General features: G+C 32.5%; 1 protein-coding gene across 1 annotated transcript in view; it reads right to left on the bottom strand.

The window, feature by feature from the left end:
- The window catches only part of LOC113516926 (protein Wnt-6), a 53,604-nt gene that overhangs the window by 13,633 nt on the left and 25,221 nt on the right, over positions 1 to 14,750 (bottom strand). The window contains exon 2 of the mRNA XM_026901430.3: positions 8,610 to 8,830. Within this exon, the coding sequence (XP_026757231.1) occupies positions 8,610 to 8,830 (221 nt within the window). The remainder of the gene's footprint in view (positions 1 to 8,609; positions 8,831 to 14,750) is intronic.

The raw sequence follows: 14,750 nt of genomic DNA, 5'->3' as shown, positions 1-14,750 counted from the left end.
TCACCGCCTATTTCAGTGTGCCTGTGCATTTTCTTTAATTTGGCAAAGGCGACTGTGACAACTCCGGATTGTTGGAGTGTCGCGCGCGCCTGTCACTCGTGACGGACAGACGGCCTGTTGTTCTCAGTGAAAGAAAAAAAATGAGCTGAGAATGGAAATGTGAAAGGGATGGGGTTATCTGTTAATAGGGAGGTGCGAGTGAGATACGAAAATGTCAAAAGACGCTGCGGATTTCCTACTGAGATCGAGATGGTTCGAAATGTCGGCGCTACCAACAATTTTGTGCTTGAGACATCGATTACTCCTCGCAAGCTTGATGTTTGACTTTCAAATAGCTGAGGAGGGCTATTGTTTATCCCACCGTAAGCCAACATGCTGACATGCTATATCGAGCACTTATAAATATGTAACGAAGCTTTATTTGGCGATCCGCAATCGTTTGTCAAATGCATTTGAGAACTTTTAACACGTGACTATTAAAGATGCTTTTTCATTAGGATTTTTTTATTAAGAAATAATATTATTTATTGTGTTATAACAGCAGCATAATACTTGTAGTTAAATATTGAAAAAAAAATCGAACCATAAAAGTTAAATTTAATGAAGCTATAGAAAACTACCCGGCCCGATTTCACAGGGGTAAATAAAATTTTTGAAAATAGTATATTACTCTCTGATAATATAGTTTTCTACATGTGAAAGAATTTTCAAAATCAGTTGAGTAATTTTTGAGTTTGTTCATGACAAACAAACAATCAAACCTTTTTTCTTTATAATGTTAATATAGATACTTTAACTAAGAGCACGATTGACAATAAGTTCTCTCTATATTACCGCAAGGAACCTACAGTTGAAATATTCGTAAATTGAAATAGGCAGTAGGTGTATTTTATATTGGTGTAAATAATAGTCATACATATAACACGTAGAGACAGGATATTCATGAAAGTGTGCAGTATGTTTTTAATTTCGTTTCTCGTTTATTCATATTAATTGATACGTAAAATTCAAGATATCACACAGCAAAGTTTTCTTATAATACCGTAAGTGTTGTGGTTCGAGTCAATTATCGATATCGATGAAATTACGAGTACCGCCTACACCGAAAGCATCGACTCATTGGAGATCGACCATAAGTGAAAAACAGATTAGATATAAGAAATGCGCCCTGGATATTACACTATAATTAAAAACATTTACGTGTTGAGGGCGCCAAATTTATCGCTGAGTTTTTTGTCGATATGAAGCCATCGGTGGGTATTTATGTTGGGGTCCCGGGCATGTGTGAGGTCCGATGGGTCCAGTAGTCAAGTTATCTTGTGGTAATCTTTATGGCCCCGCGGACTCCTCGCTGTGACCTGTCGACAGTTAATGGCTTTCCGAGATTAGTATTAGGCTTGGGTCCCCAATATTTTGGGAGTCCGTGTTTGTGGCTTTGTTTATAGCTTAATTAGGCTGTTTTGTTTAAATGGATATCTTCACCGGCGTCGAGTCTAGCCAGATAAGGTGTTGAGGTATTTACGATACGATATGACGGTGCCGGGCTCGATTAGTTTTGTTTTGATTGAGTTTTATGTCACTTCACTATTAAATTGAAACGAGTTTATTTTGGAGTAGCAGCGGATCTGGGATCATTCGGGATATTACATTAAAAACAGGATATTGATCCCAGTATCAATATCCTTATATAAGAAATATCCTATAAGTATGAATAAGTTCATTTATATCATTCGCAAATGTGAAAAGGATTCATGGCTTAACATAGGTATAAATTTGATTATGTATTGACTGTAATTCAGCTGTACGTTTTCCAATAAATAAATAAATAATTTATTTATGTTTTGTTAAATGTAAATCCAATTATTACACACTATTTATTGATGTCAATGAATGAACATTATCAAATGTGTTTTGGCGTGATTTGTTCATTTAAAATGATTACTGAATGATGGTAAATCAAATACATCTTTTTTATTATCAAATTACCAATTTATGTAATTTAATGTTCAATATATATGAATAATGTCGTTGTACGTATCCGATCTGTTTACATTGTATATAAAAAATCATACGAAATTCATACTAAATCAAAATTATCTAGTAGAATAAAGAATGTGTAATTTTATTCCTATGGCTAGATATATGACTAATATAGATTAAAGAATACCATGTAAATCACAGCATTAATTTTGATGGCCTTTATTATATATTGTCATTTCTGAAGATTCGTGATCTTTATTTATGTTTCTTTCTGTTTCTGTCAGTATTAGTTTTCAGTCCGAAAGATAAGTATTCATTTTATTGTTAAAAGTTTGAAAAGTAAGTAAGTAAATAAAGACATTATATATTAAGTCATAGTCATTCATGACTAGGGGTCCCGGATGGGCCCCAAAACTAGTCGAGCTTTCTAGACTTATTTATACTTATAATAAATCTGTAGAGAGGTCAATTCTGTAAATGAAATATATTTTCAAAATAACTATCAGGGGGTGATTAGTGATCGATACTGATGCCAAAAATGCAATCAGTAAAATTTTTGTCTGTATGTTCGTTACAGAAACAAAAACTACTGGACGGATTTTAACGAAACTTAGTACATTTATTCTTCATACTCCTGGGCAGGTTATAATATACTTTTCATCACGCTACGATCAATAGGAGCAGAGCAGTGAAGGGAAATGTTGGGAAAACGAGAGAAGTTACTCCATTTTTAAGCTTCCGTCGCGTGTGCAGCCTTAATAGCCACTTTTTAAAATGTAAAAACGTCCGATTATAATATTGTTAAAAATTATGATGATACGATACGAATTAGAAATAATGTTTAAATCTCTATTGAATAATAGAATCATGCCAAAACATCTGAACAAATATTATATATATCTATTAAATTTCATACACAAATAGGTCAAACACATATGAAATTTTATATCCAGGTGAGCAAAGCCACAAAACACAGCTAGTCTATTTATAAGTAATAAATTCAATATGAATCATTAGTTAAACGGTCCGCGGTCAGTAGAACTGCCCGATAACTGATTTAAATAAGAATGAAATCTTTTTTCATTGATAAAGATTTGACACCGAAAAAACAACGAACCGAGGAATGCTCGGACTTACTAATGAAAGGGGCCAATTAACGATGATTATTTTTTCTCATGAGTACTGTAATATTATATAGGGTGCTCGTATTATAATTTTTTACACTTTATAATTCTTTTTTTTTATACTACTTAGAATGGCAAACAAGCTGACGGCCCACCTGATGGAAAGTGGTAACCGTCGCCTATAGACATGAGCAGTACCATGGACATAACAGAGTATACTGTTTCGCCCATGATACCCCCATGCGTTGCCATTCCTGAGGACTCAGGTGTTATTCCTCTGTATCCAGTAAATTCACGCGATATCCCACCCTTCAAACCGAAACACAGCCATGCAAACACAACTGCTTCACGGTAGAAACACGAATGGGACAGAGGTACTTTTGTACAAAGTCTCTCTTATTATATAAATATTTACAAGTTAAAACGTAATAATTTCTATTAGGTATATAATATTACAAATGGATCCTTACGAATATTTGCCGTATGGTCCCGGCATAAAATAGGCCACCACTTTCTTTCCCATGTGTGTCGTAAAAGCCGACTAAGGGAGAGCGAGGGATGAACAACAGAGTCTCTCTTGAAACATCTCTAAAGCCTGACTGCGGTTGCCTATAAGAATAGATCAGCCCTTATTTTCCCGTGGATGTCGTAAGAGGCGAATAAGGAAAAGCGAGAGATGGGCAACATCGTCAAAGCCTACCTGCGATTACCAATCCGCCTGCCAAGCTTGGCAACTACTGGCAAAACCCGCAAGGGGGAGGCTTAAGTTCGGCAGTGGACAGTTAAAGGCTGATGATGATGATGATAGTACATGTATAAAAAAATCGCCAAGAGGTAACAAACAAGCAAACAAACTCACGTTCACATTTATAATATTATTAAGGATTAAAATTAAATATAGTTTGATATATCGCTATATAATTAGGTATAAATATATATATATATATATATATATATATATATATATATATATATATATATATATATATATATATATATATATATATATATATATATATATATATATATATATATATATATATATATATATATATATATATATTAATAAAAATATATTACAACAAAAAATTCAGGCATATCAAATTATCAGTCACTTATCAGCACATTATTGAGAGATACCTAAACTCAAAGTAATTTAGTCGCTTAATGCACAATAGGTAGTGGGAAACAAATAAGAGCCTTGCCTCTAGATCAATGGGAAACAAATATTGATAGATACATCGTCACTACGACGTGTACGAAATATAACGAGACAACAACGTTTAGTACCTTTTTATTTCTCATACGAGCGTTAACGAAAACGTATCGATTTATTTGGCACTTGTTTAGGAGGGCTTGTCAATTTTTCAAAAAAAAAATACCACCAAACTGAGGATCGAAAGTCGGCAAATGTACTATTTTTTATTTTGTTAGTAATGGAGGTACCTGTAAAGTATATCCTTTCAGATAAAAAAAAATAACTTTCCAAATCGGCGTGTAATTCACGGAGTTATGAGGTAATAAACTTAAAAAACACCACCACATTAAGGACCTTCTCCTTTTTAGAAATCGGTAGTCGACAGATAGATAAATTGATGTCACTATTCTTTTATCACTGTTATTACCATAAAATTAAATTTATAATTCACTATTTCATTAAAGCTAATAATAAAAGAGTCAATTTATTATTATATAATTATTTACACATAGACTTTTCCCATAAAAAGTTTTGCTAGTAGTTGCCACACTTGGCAGGCAAGTTGGAAAAACGGAGTTAGGCTTTGGTGATGTTTTAAGAGGAATGCTGCTACACGTCGCTCGACCATTGACTTCCTTTAGTCGTCTCTTATGATATCCACAGGAATGGAAAAGATGGCCTATTTTATGCCTAGACCACATGGCAAAGAAGCAACAGCAGAATCAATGGTCTGTCCATATATAGTTTCTGCATATTTATAGTATTCAAAATTAAAATTTTAAGTTGAAATATAACCATTCAATTTTATTAATTATACCTACTATATCGCTTAATAGATTTAATCTATTTTTAATGCGATGTAGGATTATAAATTATGATGATTGATTTGTAAAATTTATTATTCAAATTTTCAATAAAAATAAAACTTTTTATTCAATACTCCTGAAATTTTTTAAATTATTAAAAAAAACCTTTCTATCCATTTCTTCTAAATAACTGTTCGTATTTCAAATAGTTTCACATTGTAATTATCACAATTCGAAATTTAAACGTGATGTAGAAAATAAAAAAATATACGATGTAAATTTTGTTATTCAATATATACGTTCGTATATTAAAAATATTTTTTATCCAATTACTCCGAATGAATGGGTCATGTTTAAAACAACACCACATTTTAATTAGGGCAATTCGAAACACTCTGTACGAGTTATTTTTTCTTGTCACCAAGTGATAAAGAATCCGGGACTAATTCAAGTCTGTAGCCGTTGCGCCCGCGCCACCCAACGCTGTTCGCATCAATTTATAGGCTTTTAACCTAATTTGTTGACCGCCCCGCGCCCCGATCCTAACCCCATGCCCGTCGGACCCACCGCCCACGCGACAGCCACACTTGTTTTACTTTTTCAATAATTAATTTATTATTGAAACAAAGTTTGCTCTTATCTCCAAAATGGGATTTTGATCCTGGATTTAGAAGCTCAAGAATTCATTAAAACAGATAAGATGATCGAGTTTCGCTACAAAAAATGTATGATAATGAAAAATAAACGCACCGAATTAAGCTATCGTGCCCAACAGTAAAATATTTAATTAATGTATTTTACATTAGCAAAATGGCTGTCAATATATCCAACAGGATCGTAAAAACAAGCGTTGACATTTAATATCTGAACGTATTTTAAGTCTTACGCATGTGTGTGTGTAATAAATATTTTAGGTTTTTTTTGTCAACTGTTTGTTGCAAAAAGGTGTGGGGACAATCGCGGATAATTTATTAAAGAATGTTTTAAAAGCCCGTGGTGGTAGATTTTATAAATATTTTGTATTCGGACGCAATTTTGACAAATACCACTTAATTTACGCTAATGAATCCGAAATGAATGCACGAAGAAAAATAATGGCTGGGACACTAGTGTTTTACCCATATGAACTTATCGATATGCATTTATCGTGCATATTTAATTAGTAGGTACTAGTTATTAATTCGATCTTATATAAAATACATAAATTATGAATAGCTATCGAAATATATTATCACACTATCAAAATAAATTAGTGCAATAGAATAAACCTGCATTATTAATATTAATGATTTTAATGACTAAATGATAAAACTTTATCTTTATATATTTACCTGCATAAAATTACAACTGTAAGTAGACCGTGTCTATGCACGAATAAACTACTAGAAAGATTTGGATGTAATTTCGTTTGGTGATAACTTAGTACCGGATCAACATATAGGAAACTTTTAATATAGTAAAATGTGTTAGTATGAAGAAAAAAAAACCTGTTGTATTGTTTATACATACGCCTTAGAGATGGCGGCTAATCTTAAATCAATTTAACCTGCTCAAATAAATTTCAATTAAATTTAGATAAATTTAATTCCTTTTTAATTAAATGTAATTATGAAATTGTCTTTATAATAACGCGATTAGATTTCGATGAAAATTAGCAGAGGTATTTAGGTAGTATAAAATCCAAGAATTGAAATCTATGCATTATTTATCATGTCGATACTCTATAAATCGTGTGAATGAGCTATATTCGAAGAAAATATCGACAGCTTGCATCGAAGTGCATCACTAAAACGGGCGCATTTAGATAAACGAGCGGCCACATAAAAATCAACTCTTTTGCTCTAATCGAATTAGGCTCCGATATCCATCTGAGCGATTTAACACATTTTGCGTTCTTTTATTCATCGACTAATAAAGGCAGCAGGTAGCAGACCCACTGCCCACATTTTATAGTATCACAAATGTTGATGAACTCATTTCGTTGACTCGACGGACCTATTCGACAATTATACGATTAATTGATTTATCGATAGATTAGTCGATTGAATACGAAATTGGAATGCCTAGAGTATTAATTCTGTAATTGAGTAATTGTCTCAACTTCAATCAAATATAATTAGATATTGAGAATAATGGAGATCACATTTTTATAAGATAATGAATGCAAGTTTTTATAGGAGCTATAAAAATTATCATCAGTTTGTTTATATACTTAGACTTTAGTACTTGAAATTACATGGTTTAGACCCTAATATATTACATATATAAGCTAATATGGCTAAAATTAATACATTTATTGATCCATTAGGATTATTTTATTTAATTTTTCTATCATTAGTAGGCGTGTGACTGCTAACATTTGAGAATTGACTGCTATTCTTATTAGTAGAAGTTCTACGACCCTCCATTATTATTACTATTTCAGCCGTTATCTGTCCACTGCTGGACATAAATTCCATTAATTAATCTTTTTTTATGTAACATAGAATGGCAAACAAGCTGATGGCTCACCTGATGAAAAGTGGTTAACACTTTCCATCAGTCGCTTATAGACATGAGCAGTACCATGGACATAACAGAGTATATTGTTTCGCCCATAATAACTCCATGCGATGCCATTTCTGAGAACTCAAGTGTTATTTCTCTGTACCCTGTAAATTCATTTCCATATCCCACCCTTCAAACAGAAACACAGCCTTGAAAACACAACTGGTTCATGATAGAAACACAATTGGAATAGAAGTACCCAAACAAACGACTTTAGTACAAAGTTTCCCCCTGGTCTTCGACATATATACTATAGAAATTTTATACTAGATTTCAATTCGAAATGTAACCGATATGCAAGTATTGTAGATTCTCTTGAACAAAGTGGGGGTCATAAACTGATATTCAGAGCGCATGCAGTTGCGACATCTTATTATATCAAAGTCTGTAAATATATAAATGCTATTGACTTTATTAGATATTTACTATTACGAATATTATTGTCAATTATTTCAGATTTCGTATTTAGTTTAGTCAATTTGTTAGTTTATTCGCTTCTTTAAACAGACTTTCTTAGTGATTTGATTGATCGTAAATGTGGCTGGTTCAATGGTTATATGATGTGCGAGCTTCGAAGTTAACGTGTTACGATGGTAAATTGCGGTTTTATTAGTTGCCCACTAAAAAGGTTGTTTGATTGCACCATTCATTTCTTAATGATGGGTTAATGAGTCAATGGTTTTATTTAGCAGCAAACATTTTTGAATAATTTGTTTTATAAATGACTGATCTGTGGGCGATAGAGGAAGATAGAGGTAGCAAGCATTTTTATCCGACATAAAAAAGAAGGAGTTTCTAAACTAGGTAGTATTATCGTCAACATTTTTTTTTTTGGGAAAAAGTTCTCGTTGAATATATTTTGAACGGATACTAGCTAATTAATCTGAAATGAAATTTCGATGTCAACCTGTATAAATATAAAACTATCATCATAAATGATATATGGCATGTTACCCCTCATTAGTATTTTCCTCATGCTGCGTCTTTGCGTCGTGCAGTTCCACCTTCTAGTTCTGAACTGGTGGGCGCACTCCGTGGCCCCCAGGGTGACGCCCCTGATGATCTCCTTGAGCAGACCGGTCTCGTTTCTGCAAATCTGAGCGAGGCGGCCCCGCGTGCGGCGGTTCTTCTTGCAAACCATGCGCGGGTCTAGGATCACTGCGCTGCCAGACGCCCTGAAACAAATTATATTTATTAATTACTAGCTAATACTCGTCGCTTTGCCCACGTAAATTGGTACATAATATACTATGTTTTGATTTAGGACATAACCTACCAGTGTACCCATTTCCATTCAAATCCGTTCAACCGTTTAAGCGTGATTGAGTAATAAACATACAAACATCTTTAGAAACTTTCACATTTATTATGTTGCTAGCTTTTACCCGTGACTTCGTCCGCATTTTTAAAATATGTTCATTGATTGGGATAAAAAAGTAGCCTATGTCCTGTCATTCTTTATCGTGTATACCGTATTTTATAGTTATTGATTAAATCTTTGAAACGGTAAAAGGTAACAAAACGAACTCACTTTCTCATTTATAATATTAGTAAGGATCTATTTCTATTTAGTAAGGAGTATCTATTTCTTTAGCATTGCAATTTCCTTAATCCTTTATCATTGTTAGATCGTTATCAAATTGAATTTTAGGATCAGTCAAATAGGTTCATTTTTACTGCGACAGTACTTTATAAAATTAAATAGTATATCATAAATGATATCTCTAGATAGATTCGTTTGAATATTCGTTAAAAATATGACGTTCTGTAAAGAGAGATAAAAATCGTATCTTATGAAGTTATCACTTTCCTACCCTTGTGTCAATTATATAAATTTTAATATGTTTTTACCAATATTTCTAAGGTTTTGGCTTTTAGTTTTAGACCGGTTACCTGCCTGACGTTAATCTTCCTTGGAAATGCATTTGTTGGTGATATCCGCCACTTACAATATGAAGGAAAGTATCGGGGAAAAAGGAGAAAGACTTTGGGAGTGAGTAAATAAAGTTAATAGAAAAAGAATGAAAGAGTAACGGGGAAAAGGAAAAAGCACTGAATTTGCGAGCAGGATGCTCAGAAACTACAGTGACTCGAGAAGCCGGTGTCGTATTCTCGTGTATTCTTACTCTAAAAACGGATAAATTACTAAAGAATACTTCTAGCAGAGTAATGAAGTTACATAAATCTTTATACAAAATATCTATTTATAAGTAAAAATTATCAATATGTATTACGTGTTATATATAATTTGGTTAATAATTTCTCTTTGATCATTTATTCAGTACGTGCGATCAGCATTTTATCACCAATCTCAAAACCAGAGTTACAAAATCACAGTCGTAAAATTCGACATGCTCAATACAACTAGTGTTGTGGTGTTCAACTGTAAAAATCGATCGTCGGCCACGGCGGCGACGACAGCCAATCGCCAGGTTGTGACGAAAGATCGATTGTTTACTCGATAAGAGTTCATTGTCAGAACTGAGAGCATCGAGTGCAAAGCTAGTCGGAGTAAAATTAGACGTGTCTGTAGACCGCTTTCCGGGAACTGGGTCTCGACATTGATCGAAGTTGATCGATTATTTTCATCATTCGCTTGGTTCGGTTCGACTGTTGACGATTGTGCTCGAATTGAAACAAAAAAAAAAAGAAATATACAATCGAACATGGAATCTGGAACTTCCCACTTTTTGAAGTCGGCTAAAAATGGATATGATGCAGATTAAGATTTTGTGGAGAAAGATGAGATGCAGTGGTTAATTTCTTCTTTTCAAGTATAATAAATCTTCAAACTTCCAGTCAATCACAGTCAATCATAGTCAATCACCTAATAGTTTACGTTACGCTATTATGTAAACCAGTTTTGTTTTTGCAACTCGGATTATATAATCAATGATTATTAATCATAGTTCACAATGAATTTGTTGCTTTGAATTAAAGATTTTAAACTAATAATTCATTTCAATAACTGTTTCATTTTCATTTCAACTCTTGTTAATATATATATATTAATTTAACATATTTAGTTCTTGATACTCATATATATGGTACATATATATTTTATCGAAATACTAGTGTATTAAATAAATTAGAACTATATTTGTGTTAATTAATTATGTATTATTATGTAATATTGTTATTTTATTTTTTAAATGATCTGTTTCCATAAAAAGATATGCCAAGATGTTTGTTACTCTTTTCGTCTCTCCTGTTAACGCATACATCTGTACATCATCTTAGACCACATCATCACTTTTGACACACACACACACACACACGCAATTGATTCCATCATGTGAGTCGTAATCAATTGCGAGACCCTTTTAATAGTAAAAAAATATTGTTTTTCGTCCGACTTCAAAAAGAAGGAGATTCAATTCTATTATATATTTTTTTGTTTGTTACCTCATAACTCCATCAACTGTAAATCGATTTGAAAAATTATTTTTTATTCGAAAGGATATACTTAGAGATTGGTCCTGTAGAAATTTTATGAAAATCAGTTAAGTAATTTAGTTTTTAAATCAAAATAACTGGTTTATCCATAATTGAAATCGGTTTTTTTTGTGGTACTAAATATTAGTTATATAAGTACATTTCGTATTACTCATTGGATATACATTAACTTGTTTTATTAGATAGATTGATTCCATTCAGTCCTTGGTCTCAGCTTCTACCTATTAATTTGTAATGACATTTTTTTAAATTTAATATATGCGTCGAAGTCGCTCCATAAATAAAGATTGTATAATATTAAGTTCGATGCGTAACTTTACCATTTTATACAGTTTTTTACCCGCGATCTTGTTTGCAATTATTTGTTTTTACTTTTCAATAGATATAAATTCTCTATCCTCCTAGATAAGTGGCAAACGGTTCTGTCGACAGATGTGTTTTCGCTACCGAATATATAAGATTGACGGAGACAGTGCTGTCCAGCGCTTGTTCTTTTTCATGCGTGTAGTAACGAAAATTTACATTTTCTGCTTTCAAAGAAATATGAGTTTAGAACGAGAAAAGTATTAATATTAACACAAGGAGTCCAACCTTCAAGTTAGTATAGGAGGCAATAATTTTTTGTCGTTTTTCGACGTATCCTGCTTTGAGAAAATATTCTAATAATGAATTTGGATTAATTAGTAGAAAAAAAAAGACTTTGGCTCCCCCAAAAAGAAGCTAATGATTTTAATTTCAGACTGTATATTTAATAACACAAAGTGGACTCATTTTCGTAATCCCATTGTATACTAACCCCGTTATTATAAAAACTAAAACCTAGGGACCTATTTTAATTATTACACTATTTTGTCACTTTCATCAAAATTGAGATTTTACCACGAAATAAAGAGAGAAAACAGCTCAATAGCTAAAATAAGTTTCTGAGAGATTTGACCTTTTTATGAATAAGGGTGTCACTGTAATTTACTTCTGTGTATTAATTTGCGAAATCACTTACTTTTGTATATTAAAGTAGGCAGGTTTTAATTATCTTCAATGAACAAATAGTTTTCATTTATAATTTTATAACAAAGTGTTATATACCGCACTACTTATGCAATTGAGAAATAATGAAAGTATACATCTGGCATCTCTTAGAACGCTCTAGGTGTTACGTAAATAAATACATCAGGAATCCATCTAATTCATACAAACAACTAGAAGTGTTGACCTACAGTTTTACTACAACAGTAAAAAAGCGAGTACAAGCGTAAAAGTCAAGATGTTTGTAAGTTACGAGCGAAACACAGGTGAAATACAAGTTTCCAGTGCGAAATAATTTTATTAACCCCCAAATTGGCGCAAATGTTTACTTGATAGCCACGTCAGAGTTTCATAACAGTTCTGTAACGGAGTTTTGTGAGTTGATTCAATGCGGCGGGCTAGGTATCTTGGAAATAATTAAAGCGCCACGCACGATTGTTACTTGTTTGCTACAATTTTTCATTTGTTTACATTATTTTTTTTTTTTATAAACCTTGTGTACTAGGTATTTATTTTTATAAAATGTAGTGTACAGGATGTTATAATGTTATTATGGTGTGCATATGTCTTGTTAAATTTATTTTGTATGTGCAAAATTGTGTTGTGAATTTCTCAATATATGCTAGATCATGTTAATATTATTTATATTATAATAATCAATATTAAAGTTAAGTTAACAGATGTTACTAAATTTATTATAAATATATAAGTCAACTTACTATGTGATCCCGGGATAGAATAGGCCACCCCTTCCTTTTCCATGGATGTCGTAAGTGGTGACTAAAGAAGGGGGAAGGATGGGCAGCAGCGTCCCTCTTAAAACAATCTTCAAAGCTAATTGCGGTTACCAATCCGCCTACCAAGCGTGGTAACTACTGGCAAAACCCCCCAAAGGCAAGATATATGTTCAACAGTGGACATTTGAAGGCTGATAAGATGATATAAGTCAACATAAATTTTTGCTAAGCATTTCTTTTACGTACTACAAATTGTTATCTTTAAAATGATTGTATTCCGATAAAAATGCGTTTCGATTCTATTTCGATTTTCCAATTTTCGAAGAAAAGAGTACATAATAAACCAAATTAATTAGACAGACGGCAGTAGACGTGCCCTCTACAACATTGGATTACAAAAACCCGTCAGTTATTACTGTCGTTTATTGAGTTTATTTTATTTTATCTAATACATCGAAGAATATACAGGTTAATACAAAGGCTCGTCGAGTCATTACCAGCGCTCACATTAGGCGAATCAATCGGCTCACGAATGGCGTCTGAATGCGCCCGCGCTGACACCGCGACGTTGTCGTATTTCAGTCCGATGCGCGCGCAACTACTGATTTATATTACTTTTTTCTTTATTTATCAATATTTTTTTTTTTTGTATTCGCTACTTAAGATAATTCGTTATTATTACTCTTTTTGTTTGCTATCTGTCCGTCAACCTGACATGATAATAGTCATGCATTATCTCATTTTGTACCGATTGAGAGAAGTATTACGTATCATCATCGTCATGTTAGCCTTTAACTGTCCACTGCTGAATACAGGTCTTTCCCTATTGGGGTGGCTTTGCCACTAGTTGCCACACTTCGTAGGCAGATTGGCAACCACAGTTAGGTTTTGGTGATGTCTTAAGAGCGATGCTACTGCCCATCCCTCGACCTTTACAATTTTCTTAATCGCCTTTTATGATGACCAATGGGAAAGGAAAAGGAGGGGGGCAGAGTGTAGCTTGTTCCAACAGAACTTAATAAAAATGTATACAAATGAATAATACGCCTATAAGATGGTTTGCTGATGTTCAATTAGCAGTAGGCACATGTCAAAATTCGGTCACTTAACTAAATATTTCAATTTACTAATATACTAATTTAGAGAGTGTTTCTGTGACAATTTTAATAAATCTAGGATGCCTTTTTTATTCAGATCCATTTATACAGACGACAACGAGTTCAATATTTACATAAAATAAATTTTGTAAGATTTTGCTTTACAAACAATAGTAAATTTTATCGACAAAAATAATCAAACATTACTTAGAAAGAGCAAAGTATAAGAAATTAACTTAAAAAAATACAATTGAATCTTTCAGATTTTTGAAGTTACTTATATAATATAATTAATAATATAATATTTTTAATAAAATTTAATGACATATTTTCGTTATATATTTTACATATTTGATTTTGGATAAACAAAATAGACTACAGTGCAAGTCTACTACATTTTTTTTTTATATTTAATTATAATAACTAAATACACGCAAGTAATAATGCTTAAAGGACCCATATTTACGTGAATCTAAACTATAATGAAATTTAATTAATAAAATGAATCTATTGCTTATTTATGCTTTCGTACAAAACATGCGTACAAAGCATATGTAATTAATTTTTTTTTTTTTTATACAACTTAGAATGGCAAACAAGCTGACGTTGCACCTGATGAAAAGTGGTAACCGTCGCCTATAGACATGAGCAGTACCATGGACATAACAGTGTATACTGTTTCGCCCATGATACCCCCCATGCATTGCCATTCCTGAGGACTCAGGTGTTATTCCTCTGTACCCTGTAAATTCACGCCATATCCCACCCTTCAAACCGAA

The sequence above is a fragment of the Galleria mellonella genome, unplaced genomic scaffold, assembly GCF_026898425.1.
Source record: "Galleria mellonella isolate WM207_F2 unplaced genomic scaffold, CSIRO_AGI_GalMel_v1 utg83, whole genome shotgun sequence".
Taxonomy (NCBI): Eukaryota; Metazoa; Arthropoda; class Insecta; order Lepidoptera; family Pyralidae; genus Galleria; species Galleria mellonella.
Note: the sequence above shows the minus strand (reverse complement) of the source record. Positions and strands in the feature narration are given on the sequence as shown.